Source organism: Mustela nigripes, chromosome 14 (assembly GCF_022355385.1).
Source record: "Mustela nigripes isolate SB6536 chromosome 14, MUSNIG.SB6536, whole genome shotgun sequence".
Lineage (NCBI taxonomy): Eukaryota > Metazoa > Chordata > Mammalia > Carnivora > Mustelidae > Mustela > Mustela nigripes.
This window is the reverse complement of record NC_081570.1, coordinates 55,806,152-55,821,328: the sequence shown is the minus strand read 5'-3', so window position 1 is coordinate 55,821,328 and position 15,177 is coordinate 55,806,152. Positions and strand designations below refer to the sequence as shown.

Sequence of the window (15,177 nt, the reverse complement as noted above, 5' to 3'; positions counted from 1 at the left end):
GATGCTCAGATTCCAGAGCTTAGAATCAAGCCCCATCTCCTAACCTCAGTGAGAGCTAGCTCTCCAGGCATTTTGGAAATGTGATCTGTGCTTCTTTTGCCCCATTAAGAGTCTTCTGTTGTTGAACTTGCTCGGCACAGTATAAAACAGATAAAATGGACAGATGTGATTTTCATTAATCTAATCCCTTAGTGAGTTCCGTGGTGAGTTAAACCCACTTATGGTCCTTACTGATATGGAAGTACATGTGAATATTCAGTTGCACGGGTACGTGCTAATTATTAGATTCTTATCTGTGTGTAAGTCTTTAACTTTGGAAAAGCCCTTCATCTTATACATTAACTTTCCCCACAATTTGCAGAGGGGTCTTGAGTTTTTGAGCAGTAACAGGTCTCATATTCAAGAGCTTCCTGGGGAGAAATTTTAAGAAGGATGTCTTGAGAATAGAGTATGTTCAGAAGACAGGTACTTGAATCATGTCTCTGAGGGGTGGTTGGAAAATTGTTATCAGAAAGGAAACAAGACTCAAGCAGATAAAGTATGGGTTTCAAGTACATAAGGCACGTTTGTGGAAAAAGGATCTCACATTCCGTGAACTCTTATGGGCAGACCTAGGAGCAGTGTTGCAAGTCTCAGGAAGATAAGTGCTGATCATGAGTCACAGTCTGACCATCTGAGCTGCTTCAGAGACGGTGAGACCCCATCTCTGGAGGTGTTTAAATGGAAGCTCTTGGACTCCTTGGCAGAGTGCTAATGGAAGGGACCAAGCATCCAGCTTCAGCATTTATCCAGTGACTTTTAAGTTCTCGGATTTGGAGACTTGGATTTGGAGTCTTGGATTTGGAGTTTGTTAGGAACTAATATGTTTCTTTTGTCTTGTTGGTTTCCATGGCAGAGCCTATGAGAATTTTTGAGCTCTTCCCAAAATACCTTCCCAGATGCCGTTTCAGAATTGTGCATCCTTTCTCTTGCAGGAGAAAATGCAGAAGTCTCCATGGATGTTTCCCTGGCTTACCGCGATGATATGTTTGCTGAATGGACTGAAATGGCCCATGAGCGAGTGCCCCGGAAACTGAAATGTACCTTCACATCCCCCAAGGTAGGATGCTTTGATGTCTAAGTTGATAGGGTTTTTATTTGGATTCCAGGTACATGAGAAGATTTATTTTACAGTTCATAGATACAGTCCTTACTCTTAGTATGCATGACCCACAAAGGTTAGTCATCATCCTTTGTCTTAATAGAGGAAAGAGCAAAGCAGAGATTTTAGGTCTTTGCCCAGGAAGGAAGAATATCTGTTTGAAGTGATATAGTTGTTTCTCTGAAATTCCTCCATAAAAATAAACTCTTGGTTCTCTGCTTAAGGGCTGAGAGTGTCTGAACAACGTTGCTAAGTTATTTTAAGGTGTGAGAATCATATTGGATCAATGCTTGTATATTCTCCTCTGTTTCTTAGGCATCTCGTTGTTGCCAGTTAATGTGCAGGTACAAAGACTAAAAATCCCCGTGAACACCACACACTAAAAGAGGCCCTAAGGGAGGAAATCTAATTTCATTTGAGACCTGGGTCTTCCAACCCATTTTTAAGGCTCTCCTTTCTCTGGTTCTTTCAGAAGGATTCGTTCAACCATCCATGAGAGGGAGGTTGCTCTCCTGCATTGAAAATAGGGAGACATTTTCTTTTTGGCAAAGGTCTTTAGTTTTATGATTTCTCATCAGTGAAAATGCAGAGGTGGACTCAGTGGCCCTCAGATGGTATAAGGACCAGGTCACAATGAGCCAGGGGCCCTTTTCGGGGGCAAGTATTATCCTCACACACACGCCTTCCCTAGATTCTGACTCCCGTTCCTGTGAAAATATCTGTGAAGATGAAATGGAGCCATAGTTACTGTTACACTTGGCTATCCACAACCCTCAGGGGTGTTGACATGAAGCACCCTGAGCAAGGTGATGACTGATGTCCCTTCAGGTACAGAAATGGTCTCATTTTTTGCACGTGAAGTACACTGAAGCACATTCTTGATTATGTCATTTGTCCCTTGGTATTGTCAAGTCAGTTCCTTTTAAAGGATTTGGACAGCTTTGTAGTACCTGCTCCATTGATCAGGTCAGTTCCTCTTCTCTCCTGGCCTCACTTTTGCATCTCACTGCAAAGTCAGGATTCCCTGTGGGATGGGAGGAGTGGCATGTTGAAGCTGCGGAGTACCATGCCCCAGTTGTCCATCCTACCCCGAAGAGGAGTAAGGTGGGAAGGGGCAGGTTCACAGTGTTAACATTAAGTAAAAGTATGGATTTGGAGCAAAACACACTTAGCTCCAATTCTGGGCTGTATCACTGATTGTATGCGTGGCCTTTGGTAAATGTAGTTAATCTGTCCCAGCTTCATTTGCATATCTGCAAAATGGAATAATAATACCTGCCTTGGGATTCTGCATAAGGATTAGGTGAGATAATCAACATCCGCAGGGTGACCTTATCATTTAATACCCACTCTGGGTTGTGTTTGAGAATGAAAGGGGATGTTAACCAGGTGGGCCACCGGGACTCTTGTGGGCAAGCCATGCACCCTATACATAGGACCTGCTGGGTCACCTGCTATTTACTAACTGTCCTTTCCCCAGGTTTCCTAGTGGTCTGAGGACCAACAGCGCCAGCATCACCTGGGAGCTTGTAGAAATTGCATACTCCCCAGGTCAACCCCCAAACCTTCTGAATCAAAATCTCAAGGCATAGGACCAAGGAATCTGTGGTTTTGTTTGTTTGTTTTTTAAAGATTTTATTTATTTATTTGACAGACAGAGATCACAAGTAGGCAGAGAGGCAGGCAGAGAGAGAGAGAGGAGAAAGCAGGCTCCCTGCTGAGCAGAGAGCCCCATGCGGAGCTTGATCCCAGGGCCCTGGGATCATGACCCCAGCCGAAGGCAGAGGCTTTAACCCACTGAGCCACCCAGGCACCCAGGAATCTGTTTTAATAGGATTTCAACTCCTTAAGTTCAATAAAATTTGAAGTTTATTTATTTATTTTAGAGAGAGCGAGTGTGCACATGCATATGCACTTGAGCCGGGGGAGGGACAGAGGGAGAGAGAGACTCTCCGCCAACAGACTCCCCAGTGAGCATGGAGCCCAATGCAGGCTCCATCTTCCAGCCCAGAGATCATGACCTGACCTGAAATCAAGAGTTGGGTGCTCAACTGACTGAGCCACCCATGCGCCCATGTTTGATAAAATTTAACAATCATTGCCTTAGATCCTCTGCTGGCTGTCAATTATAGCACACACCCCCTGCCAAAAGCTATCTGGAATTGTTTGGGATAGGCGCTTGGGGGTAATCTGCAGGAAAAAATGAATGGTAGAGAGAAACTGAAGGTAGCAGGAGAGGAATAGCTGACGTTTTCAGATCTTTGCATGCAACGGGGGAAATTAATTAAAACCTTTCTGTCACTGCAAGTTGAATGCATCTTTCAGAGGTGAGACTGGTTGGATATCTAAGTTAAAGGATATAAAGCCTTGGGATATGGAATTTCATCTTCGGAAAAGGGAAAAGTCCTATCTCACCTTCCTTAGACACCGGAGGGTGTTGAGAAACGTGAGGGGGAGGTCATTAAGAAGCCTGCAACTGCTTCTTAATGATGGCTGCTTAATTATCTTTAGGATGTGTTGATCCCTTTCAAGAAAGATATTAAACCTTGAAAAGTGTGAAGGAGATGAATCATCAAATCTCTGCTTTTTGATTGCAGTGAAATTTAGTCTTGAGTCTGAAGATTAAATGAGAAATTGCTTTAAAGCTTTTTAGTCCCTGGTGGATTGTGAAGTCGAAAGAAAAAAAAAAGTCAAGTTGCCACCTGCTGTAATTTGTCCTAATTAGCCAGTCTCATGCTGGAGTTGGGGGAGTGCTGAGGGGGATGGGGGAAAGGAAGGAGGGGGTGAATGTCTTTCTTCCTAAATGCCCTAAATGCTGGCAGAACCTCGGTGCATAAGGAAGAGCCCCCAACAGGATACAGTGAATTTGTCTCCAAGACAGGTAGGCCAGGCCATGATCCCAGAATCTGATATGTCTGATTTGTTCAACTTCAGTAAATTTGTCTCATGGAGTAGTAGTGTAACCCTCTCTGTAAGGACAGGGAAGTAGAGGACACCCAGAGAACCAGGATGGGGGAATTAGAAGGAACCCCAGATACCTTGTTTTACTTAGGAAAAAAAGTGAGGCTGAATGAGGTGAATGACATTCCCCCCAGCAGGGGGCCAGACCTGGGCTAGAATCGCAGTCTCTGAGCATGGAGTACAGTGCCTTCCTTACCACAGCACTGTGCCTGCCATTAGGCATGTCTGAGACAACATCACTCTTCTCCCTGCTGTGCTCAAGGGTCCTCTTTCCCCTCAGAGTTAGAGACCCATGTCTCCAACCATTACTGCTACCACGGTGGGACTTGGGTGAGAAACACTATCAAGTCAGTGGCATTAGACTGAGTAAGTTTTGTTCCCTTCCCTCTCAGAAATCTCAATTTGTAGAAATAAAAGAAGACCCTCAATGGAAACATATCAGAAAGTCTTTTTCATACTGTTACCACAGAGGGTAATCAACTTTCTTAATGCAGCTTAACCTGAAGCCAAATAAGAGCCTCTAATGTGTTGTCAGTAGTTCTTGGAGAGCCACAGTACTCATCCTGATCTGTAACTGTAAATGAAAGGAGCAGAGGAAAGAGAAAGAATCTACAGAGGAAGAATCGTCTAGTCCACAGCTGAAGTTTGGGAAAGAAACAGGAAGCTTTTGGGGTGCCTGGGTGGCTCAGTGGGTTAAGCCTCTGCTTTTGGCTCGGGTCATGATCTTGGGGTTCTGGGATCAAGCACCACATCGAGCTGTCTGCTCAGCGGGGCGCCTGCTTCCCCCTTTCTCTGCCTGCCTCTCTGCCTACTTTTGATCTCTGTCTGTAAAACAAACAAAAATTTTTTAAAAATCTTAAAAAAAAAATAAAAAATTAAAAAATTCAAAAAAAAAGAAGCAGGAAGCTTTCTACAGAAGAATTTTTATTTATTTATTTTTAAAGATTTTATTTATTTATTTGACAGAGAGAGATCACAAGTAGGCAGAGAGGCAGGCAGAGAGAGAGAGAGGAGGAAGCAGGCTCCCTGCTGAGCAGAGAGCCCGATGTGGGACTCGATCCCAGGACCCTGAGATCATGACCTGAGCCGAAAGCAGCGGCTTAACCCACTGAGCCACCCAGGCGCCCCTCTACAGAAGAATTTTTAAAATCTCATAAGCCAAATGTAGTCTACTAGTAGTTCTGCAAGAGCCCCTCAAATCTTAGATGATGAAAAACTATAATGATTGATTAATAATGTCTGCTATGATTGAGGAAGGGAAGAATGGAAGCCCAAAATCTAGATGTTAGCCTCCTCTACCTCTACTTTGTCTTTGCCTCTATACAAAATTCTGTTTATTGCACTCTGAGTTCTGACTGTCCAATAAAGAATCCCCAAGATCACAAAAGGGTCAGAGACCGTTCGTACACAAGTGAGGACTCCTTGTTATCTTCCTTCTTATTTCTTAACTGGAATCTTTATTCTGAAAATATAAAAAAAAATTATGTTGTTCCTGAGAACATAAGCTTAGGAACAGCAAATTAGGTCTTTCACTTCTCTGGATCAAGAGGTGCGCACCCAGCAAATATTGAAGCTGACGTATAAACCCTACATTGATGGCAGGCACTCATCTCTTTTATCAGGAAAAAGTCCCAGGCTGCTGAAGCTCATGCCTGTATGTGCCCATATTTACTCCCCTACTCTGACCCCTTGCCAGAGACATGTAGCCAGGAGTCCTGGTGAGGCAGAGCAGAATTTAGTTTCCAAAAGCAACCTGTACCCCTACTCTTTAAACTCCTACAACCATGCTCTGGGTGGTAGCTTTTCAATCCTTGGCAGGAAGTACAAGAGGTGTTCTAGAAACTGGGCTAAATTTGGTTTAATTAAAATTTCTGCTCCCTTCTGCCATTTTACCTCTTGGGCACTTAGGTAGAAAATCCCACGTGGGCATCTCTAATAAATTAATTTCATTATTACCTTTTATCCCTTCTGTCTTCCCCAAATTCTGAGTGTTCCTTGACTTCTTTTTCTATCAAATCAATAAAAAGAAGATATTTTCTACCTTTTTGTAGCTTCTCCTTCAGGCCAAAACCATGAAAATAATTAGCCATTATCTAAGAGTGTGATGAACGTCAGCAAGGGCTTTCTTCTGAACGTTTCAGAAGTTGACCGGTCCATACAGCCTACCTTTGAGGGCTCCAGGCATGTGCTGCAAATAAAAAGCCCTTGCAGTCCTGGGAGGACACCTTAGTCTGAGGTGAGACTTAATGAGGACTGAAGAACTGAGAAAGGTGTTAAGAGATAGCCAGGGTTTCTTTTTTTTATCTGAAATTTCTGGTTCTAGGGGCACCTGGGTGACTCAGTTGGTTAAACATCTGCCTTTGGGTCAGGTCAAGATCCCAGGGTGCTGGGATTGAACCCCCGGACCAGACTCCCTGCTCCATGGGAAGCTTCTCCCTCCACCCCCCGCCTGCTGCTCCCCCTGCTTGTGCTCTCTGTGTGTCAAATAAATAAATAAAATCTTAAAAAAATAAAATTTCTGGCTCTGCCTCAAATGTGTTTGGGGTTTTTTTGGGTGGGGCGGTGAGGGGAAGCTGGTGGACACCATGCCTCCATTGTGCCCTATAATCTGTAGCTCTAAGGTATCCATTTTAGCATTAGTGGTATGAGCCAAAGGTAAGACAATTCAGACATAGTCTATTGGAAATAGCGATTCTGTCACAAACTCTCTGTTCTTCTTCCAGACCCCAGAGTATGAGGGCCGTTACTATGAATGTGATGTCCTTCCTTTCATGGAAATCGGGTCTGTAGCTCATAAGTACTACCTTCTGAACATCCGGCTGCCTGTGAATGAGAAGAAGAAAATCAACGTCGGGATTGGGGAAATAAAGGATATTCAGTTGGTGGTAAGTGAACCTAATGGATCCTGGCAGCATGGAGCATTAGAACACTGGCTCAGAACATTGGTCTGTGGGCATGTGTATTGGAAGGAAACTCTATCTCACTCTTGGCGTCTCCGTGTGTCAATTGCTTCACCTGAGAAATGGAAAACATACCTATGATGGCTGACAGCTTAAATGGAAAGTAATGCAATTATTATGCCAATTTAAGGTTTTTAAATAATGGTCATGATGGCATAATAGCACCAAGATAGAAGTAATTTTTTTTACATGTCTTTCAAGCACAAATGTTAAGGAGAACAGTGGTGTTTTAGGTTCTTTCCACTTGATTTAACAGGCAAAAAGATAGAACATGGAGCAAGAGGATTTTTGTTTTTTTTTTTTAATCTTAAGAAAGTCACATATAAAATACATATTTATTGTAGAAAATTAGGAAGCACATGTAAACATATAGAACATAAAAATGACCTGTAATATCTAGAGAAATAGTCATTGTTGAGGTTTTGATATATCTCCTTATTGTTTTTTCCATATAGATAGATACATATATCCTTACCAGAAAAAAGATCCTTACTCAACTGCCTTCTTTGTTCCTTGTTTTTCTTTTCATTTAATTGTATATTGCGAGTTTAATATAAATATACTTTGCAGTGCCGCTTAGCATTCCACTATATTTACCTTAACACATTTTACCAACACCAACGTTTTGAGCATCTTAAAATATCTCAATTTTTCAATAAAAATCCTTAGAGAAGAATCTTTGATCATGTTCTTAATGATTCCTGTTGTATAGAGTCCATTTTTTTGCCTTTTATTTAGATTTCTACAGTGCCTGAGGAGGGGCTAGGGAGGACGTGAAGAGAGTATATGCTATGACTGCTAAACTCTTGATCTTGAAAGTTCGGCAGAAAAGATCTGCTTTCGCCTCTCCCCAAAATGCATTTGCTGATAGAAAATTACAATAAGATATATTCACCTTCAAAATTATGATTGGTCTCTATCTAGGGAATCCATCAAAATGGAGGCTTCACCAAGGTGTGGTTTGCCATGAAGACCTTCCTTACGCCCAGCATCTTCATCATTATGGTGTGGTATTGGAGGAGGATCACTATGATGTCCCGACCCCCAGTGCTTCTAGAAAAGTAAGAGCTGATTTCAGAGCACTCTTAAGGAACACTGGCATCCCTGATCCTGCCTGTCATGGTCCTGGTTTTGCTGGGGTCTAGTTCAAGTGGTCAGTGTGTTACTTGGGCTGATGATTAGACTGTGAACCATCCTGGGTCCCCCCCCCCCTTCAGCTTTCACATGCAAATTATTACTAAATCCTAGGGATTAAAGCACTCTCACATTTTTGGCTCACTCTTCTGTCTTTGCTCTTCATTCCCATGGTCTGGGGCAAATCCTTTCTGTCACAGTGAACAAACTGTCTTGCTCCTAAGCCAACCCTCTCAGCTCCAGAAGGACAACACTCGTAGATACATCATGCCCTTTCTTTCCCACATTAGTGATTTTTCCTTTCTGCTGGATTTTTCTCATTAATATACAAACACACTATACGTGGTCTTAATCATCTATACCTGATGATTCTTAATTCATAGCCTCAACGTCAGCCTCTCCCAACCCTGAACCCAAGAATTCCAGCTGTTTGTTTGACATCTTCACTTGCACAAAAATGTAACGCATACAAAGGACAGCATTTTATTTCTTCCCTCTTCAGACTTTTTCCTCTCCCCAGCACCCAGCATCCCCATCATAGGAAATAGCTGCTCAGGTTAGAGAGTAGAAAGTAGGAGTCATCCTTTACTTCTCTCTCTTCTTCAGACTCCTCATCCAACCCACTAGGAAATCTTGCCATATCCATCACTACCCCACTAATCTAACTCCCTATCATTTTTCATTTCTTCCTGGAGAATTGCAAATAGCCTGTCAACTTCTTGAGAAGTTGAGCCTCTCAACTTCTTGCTTCCACTGTTTTTCTTCCTACAGTCTATTATCACAGCAGCCAGTGTTCCCGTTCAAGTGTAAATCAGACCTTGTCACTCTTCTGCTCCAAGTGCTCTCCATTGGCTTTTCATTTCCTTTGCCCTGGCCTATAAAGCCCTTGATGATCTGGCCCCTTGTCACTTCTGATTTCATCTCCTATCCTCTCTACCACTTGATGGTACTCAAAAGTGCCTGGTATACTCCCACCTCAGGGCCTTTGCACTTGCTGTTCTCTTCATCTGAAATGCTCTTTCCTAGATATTTCTGTGGCTCAATTCCTCATTTCCTTCAGGCCCAGCCATAATGTCTCTTACCTTAGAACCTTCTTCCTATCTCCCTTATATAAAATAATACCCCTTCTCTCTCCATTCTCTTACCTTGCTTTATTTTTCTTCATTATATTCTCTGTTTATTTGTTGGCTTTCCTCCCAGACTCCTCCTTTCACCCGTTCTGAATGCAAGCATCATTACAGCAGGATCCTTGCCTACTTTTTTTACTGCTATATCCCCAGCATCTAGAATAGTGACTGGCACATAGTAGGAGCCCAATAATTTGTTGAATGAATGAATTTGTTGAATGAATGAATGATGTCACTCCACTGTTTAAACTTCTTATTGGATCCTCAGTCCTTTCAAGATAAGTTCTCTAATGGGGTAGGTGAGTTTCTTTATGAGTTCAGCCTTTTTTACTTCTCTGATGTCATGGCCTGTCATTTCCTCATGTCCTGTCATTTCCTCCATGTGCAGATCCCCAAACGATTCAGGCTTTTCCCTCCGCTTGCAGTACCCTCGACCTCCCCAATCATGACTCATAAGTCCTCTCAATTTCTGTCTCTGTCAAGGTTAGAAGTCCCTAGGGCAGCCTGTGCACACTTCTGTCACATCTCTTGACACACTACATTTGGCTTAGCCACTAATCTGTCTCCATGAGTAGAAGAGTACTACCTCACTTAGTTATCTATGGCCCTAACAAAATGCCTGGCATGTGATCCTTGCTTAATTAACACTTGTATGTCATAGGTATGACAAAGTATGAGTAAGTCAGTGAAAAAATTAATGATATTTGATAGAGCAGTGACAATAGGGCAGTAGGGAAAAAGCAAAATGAAAAGTAAACAAGCAGCTAAACGGAGTTGTATTTCTTGTTGTTTTGAGTAATTTCTTATGGAAACAAGCATGCTTATCCAAGTCCTAGTTGCTGTGGAGGATATCATCATCACAATAATGAGTGTTTTTAATGATCAGGTTAATGATTACCTGAATAGGTAGAAGAGGATAATTATGTTCAGAATAGTCTTCTGTTTAAGAAGGCAAAGGAGAGGAAAACATTGTAGGAAGCTCTTAATCTGAGGTACCAAAATAAAGTACAGGGTACTACGGAGGTTAGCTTCAGTTCTGTAGAAAAGCTAACATAGCCTTTCTTCATGATGCAGTGGGGCCAACAACAAGATAAGGCATTTTGCATCTGGGTGTCGGAACTCATTATGAGAGCTAAGAAACTAATCATACAACTTCAGTCTCAGTAGGTAGCATCTCAATTCCCCCAAACTAGGTTGGGGTTTTGGTTTCGGTTTTGGTTTCATTTGGTTTGGTTTTTGAAAATCTGTCTCCTAGGTGAATAAAGTGGTTTTCTTGCTGTTTTCTCATGATCAGAGTCATCTTTGCCCTTGGGATTTCCATGACTTTTATCAATATCCCAGTGGAATGGTTTTCCATTGGGTTTGACTGGACCTGGATGCTGCTGTTCGGCGACATCCGACAGGGTATCTTCTACGCGATGCTGCTGTCCTTCTGGATCATCTTCTGTGGCGAGCACATGATGGTAAGAGCTCCTGAGTGGGGAGAGACCGGGCTGAGACAAGGTAAACCAGTGGTTGCAGGACTGAGCTCCAGAGTCAGAATGCCGGTTCAAATTCTGACTCCACCACTGATTACCTAGCCAAGTGGACTCTGGCAAGTGACTTTCTGACCCAGAATCTCCAGTTTCTCATCTGTAAAGTGGATTTTAAAGGCCCAGTTTATAGGGTTTTTGGAAGATTTAAGCAAAATAATGTGAGTATTTCACAGGAAGTAAACACAGCAATGTCAGTGACTATTACTGTTTCTTCTGCTTTGGCTTTAGCTCTGCTTGTCCCCAGGACCAAGGTAACCCCCAGAGAATGTGGGTCTGGCTTTTTCCAGGGGGCAGTTTGTCCAGGTGGCCTAGTAACCCCTGTTACTCTGAAACACTGACCTCCTTGATCTCAGTTTGCCCAGAGAGAGGGATCGAAGGTAGTATGGATACCAATAAGAATGATGGGGTCCTAACATCATGGCTCAGGTGATATGCCAGCTGGAGCTTGGTCCTGTTGGGCAGTCAGCTTCATAGTAGTGGACTGCTTTTAAACTCTCCTAGAGTTTGATCATTGCTTCTGAAAACTTGGAACGCTTCTAGGAGAGCAGTAAGAGGAGAGAGAGTTGTTTGCTGATGGCTGGGGTACCTGGGGTAGGCGGGAGGGGTCCTCCAGTGGTGATGCACTGAGAATGAGCCCTTGACAGCAGGGCTAGGAGTACAGTGGACTTGGGTCCAGCAGTGGCACAGCCAGCCACAGAGGATTTGTGTGGACTCTCACACCTGGTCTCTAGCCTGGGTGCTAAGATTTGTCTTCTGCCTTTCCCCATGTTTTCACTCTATATTCCTTCATTTTCTGTCTCTTAGCATCTTTGTGTGTCTACCAAGAGGAACCACTCTTGCTTTGAATGGAGATAGGGAGAACATATGTCTATTTTCCCCAACCATGAGAGAGATTGATCCATCTCTTGACGTATTTTAATGCCTTGTAGTCTTTACCTTGTCCTCTGGAGATCCACCCGCCTGAACAAACACAAGTGATAAGACATAATTTAATTTGGAATGAGTTATTTTGCAGAGCAGAGAACTTCCACTGCTGAGGGTACAAGGCCTTTTCTTTTGTGTTCCCATAGCATCCTGTTCCAGTGGCTGTGAGAGCCCCTATGGATGGGCTGATAAAAAATGAGGTCCTCTGGAACGGAGATTTTGGTCTTACTCATATGCCTTGAGTCTAGCATGATGCGTGGTATACATCCGGTGGTCAGCAAGGACTGTCGCAATGACTGACTTACCTCCAGAATTGTTTTGGTCTCCCCAGTTTCATTCTTCATTTCGGTTTCCTGCAGGACCAGCATGAGCGGAATCACATAGCAGGATACTGGAAGCAAGTCGGACCAATTGCTGTTGGCTCTTTCTGCCTCTTCATATTCGACATGTGTGAGAGGTGAGCAGGTGGCTGTGGGATCCTGGGCTGAGAGGTGCATCCCCGTGTCCACCCGAGCTCCTCAGGAGGAAAGGTCAAAAAACGGAAGGGTGGCCGGGAGCTTGTGGGACAGAAGCATTGGACATGGTCACATCCTCGGATAAGGATTGGGCTGAAATATTTGTGCTGGTCCTTTGCTTCAAACTGTTTCTCTTTAAGTCTGTGAACTTTTCTTAATCTCCACACACTCCCCGCCTTCTGGCTGAGAAGTAGAGGATGTGTGAAAAGGAAAATCCCCCTTTGCCTCTGTATTAATTGTCTTTCCATCTCGTTTTTCTTTGCAGAGGGGTACAGCTCACAAATCCCTTCTACAGTATCTGGACTACAGATGTTGGAACCGAGCTGGCCGTATCCTTCCTTGGTGGCTTCAGGGTTACATTTCTTCCCATAGCTGCCTGGTCCCCCGCCCCCCCCCCCCCCCCCCCCCCCCCCCCAGATCATGGTCTAAGTCCTGCTGATGTTCTCCATGTGTGCCAGCCAGAGCTTTGATCCTCAGACCAATGAGAATGGCACAATTCAGGCAAATAAGAGGAATTAATGCTTGCTTTTAAGCAAGTATTTCTGCCAGTAAGAGCCGGCAGAAAGAGGAAGGTACAGCGTATCCCCAGGGCTAGGGATCGCAGTTGCTTGTCTTACCACAGCCTGTCCAGATGATCTCTTAGACACTTGTTTACCGCAGACTCAAGCATGACTGGCGTGAACCACAGAGGGTTATCTCTGAGCTGCTGGGGAGAGCCTATCTCTGAGGTCCTTCCGTGTGTGAGACTTCTTATGGTGACTATGGTGTGCGGGCATACCACGCTGTGGCTGTTCATTTCTGAGACTAAGGTGATTCGTTCCAGAGCAGCAGCCAAGGTTTTTGGCTGGTTGGTGTACATTCGGTCTGAGTTATCTTCATGAAGCAGAAGCCACAGTCTTCACTTCTCCCCTTTAGGGTGCTAGATGTAAATATTTTATCTTCCTGAATAATATGTTAAGTCCTGTGGGAGAAAAAGACTCTCCGTCGTGGGGAGAGAGGCTGGAGTTGTCTTCTTTCTTGATGGATGCTATCGGGTCATGTGCTGGTAAATGCGCTTTGTCCGGCCATGATGTTTACGTGGGCTTCTTAGTATCACAAGACCTTTGTGAGCCAGTTTGATTCTGTAGTATCGTTACCTTGAAGATGAGAGAGTTGAGCTCTCCCCAGCGCCCATCCTTCCTCCCAAAAATGTGAGCTGCACAGCGCAGGGAGTACTTACAGTGTTAAGTCTGCTTCAGTCATTTCATTGTACACATACGTTGGAGGTCCAGGGAGGCCAATAAAATCTCAGGGCCTGTAGCAAAAACTATATTCCCTTTATTCCAGGGTGCTTTCGGCTTTAGGAAGGAAGGAGAAACTGCATTTAATATGTTATTGAATGAAATATACACGCCGAGTTCACAGTTGTTAAAGTATCTTAAAATACGCAACTTGGGGTGGAGTTGTAGCAGAAGGGACTTAGATTCAGGTCACCTGCCTCCCAAGCCAGCTCAGCATTCTCCAAACCTTGGTGATTTCTCCAGTTGGGCTTTCAAGATAGGTCTCAGAGTTGCCCGGATCAGTTTCAAAGTATATGCTGCTTCTACCCTCATCTCCCACCTTGGCCATCTGTCCTTCTGTTCTCTGTTCCATTTGACAAGATTTTTCTTGTGGTGACAGAAAATTGCAGGCAGAACTTCATCCCTGGTTTTACTGGAAGGCCTTCCATCCCATGCCCAGCCTCCCTTGAGCTGCTGCTCCCAACCCCCACATCATCAACCCCCTGACCGGGTGTCTCGGGCTCCTTCTAAAAATCCAAGCACTAGCCCACTGGTTCTCAAACATGGTTTCCTTGCTCTTGGAAAATTGGATTCCATAGATCCACCATGGAACCTGGGCTGTATTATAACTTCTGGTGATTTTAATGCAGCGTTCTACCTGACCAGTCACTTGCAACCAACACCTGTTATTTGAGTGCTTTTCGAATGTCTCCTGGTACCAGTCTCTTGAGAATCTTGTTAAGAGGCGGCATCTGATCCAGTAGGTCTCTGGTAGGCCCTGGAGTCTGCATTTCTTTTTTTTTTTTTTTTAAGATTATTTATTTATTTATTTTACAGAGAGAAATCACAAGTAGATGGAGAGGCAGGCAGAGAGAGAGAGAGAGGGAAGCAGGCTCCCTGCTGAGCAGAGAGCCCGATGCGGGACTCGATCCCAGGACCCTGAGATCATGACCTGAGCCGAAGGCAGCGGCTTAACCCACTGAGCCACCCAGGCGCCCGGAGTCTGCATTTCTAATAAGCAAGGCACCATTCCTCTTCTCACTCACCTCAGAAAGCAGCTTGGAACATTCTGCTCTTTTGTACTTTTGTGTCCAAAAATTGCTATCGCTGGCATTAGAATGCCAGATTTTACTATTTTATCCCCCTGTTTGGAGACCGTGGGTGTCGTTGCCAGCAGAACTGAGGGGAGGTGTTTGTGTCATCAGCAAGCCTGCCCTTTCCTTTACTGGAAACCATCAGATGGCCTTCATCATTGTGGCTGGTATCTGCCTCTGCCTCTACTTCCTGTTTCTGTGCTTCATGGTGTTTCAGGTGTTTCAGAACATCAGCGGGAAGCAGTCCAGCCTGCCGGCCATGAGCAAAGTCCGGCGGCTCCACTACGAGGTGAGCAAACTTTCAGGCTCGTGTGGGAACTGGTGACTCGAGACTCGAGAGCTCCTGCTCGGTGTGTAAACGCATACCACACACTTACCTACACCTGGAGAGGAGACACCTTTATTGCAGATACATGTGGAGGGAGTCTCCTGTCATGCGGGGTCTCTGGACAAAATAAGAGTCTAAACCTGATAGCATCTAGCTGGCTTGTGTCTGTCTTGGAGTTTTCTGTGGTCTCTCTGTCTTT

General features: G+C 44.2%; 1 protein-coding gene across 1 annotated transcript in view; it reads left to right on the top strand.

The window, feature by feature from the left end:
- Positions 1–15,177, top strand: part of WLS (Wnt ligand secretion mediator) — a 102,682-nt gene that overhangs the window by 67,359 nt on the left and 20,146 nt on the right. Inside the window, exons 3-9 of the mRNA XM_059375083.1 lie at positions 975–1,099; positions 6,826–6,987; positions 7,987–8,123; positions 10,618–10,786; positions 12,142–12,239; positions 12,563–12,626; positions 14,796–14,939. Coding sequence (XP_059231066.1) covers positions 975–1,099; positions 6,826–6,987; positions 7,987–8,123; positions 10,618–10,786; positions 12,142–12,239; positions 12,563–12,626; positions 14,796–14,939 — 899 coding nt within the window. The remainder of the gene's footprint in view (positions 1–974; positions 1,100–6,825; positions 6,988–7,986; positions 8,124–10,617; positions 10,787–12,141; positions 12,240–12,562; positions 12,627–14,795; positions 14,940–15,177) is intronic.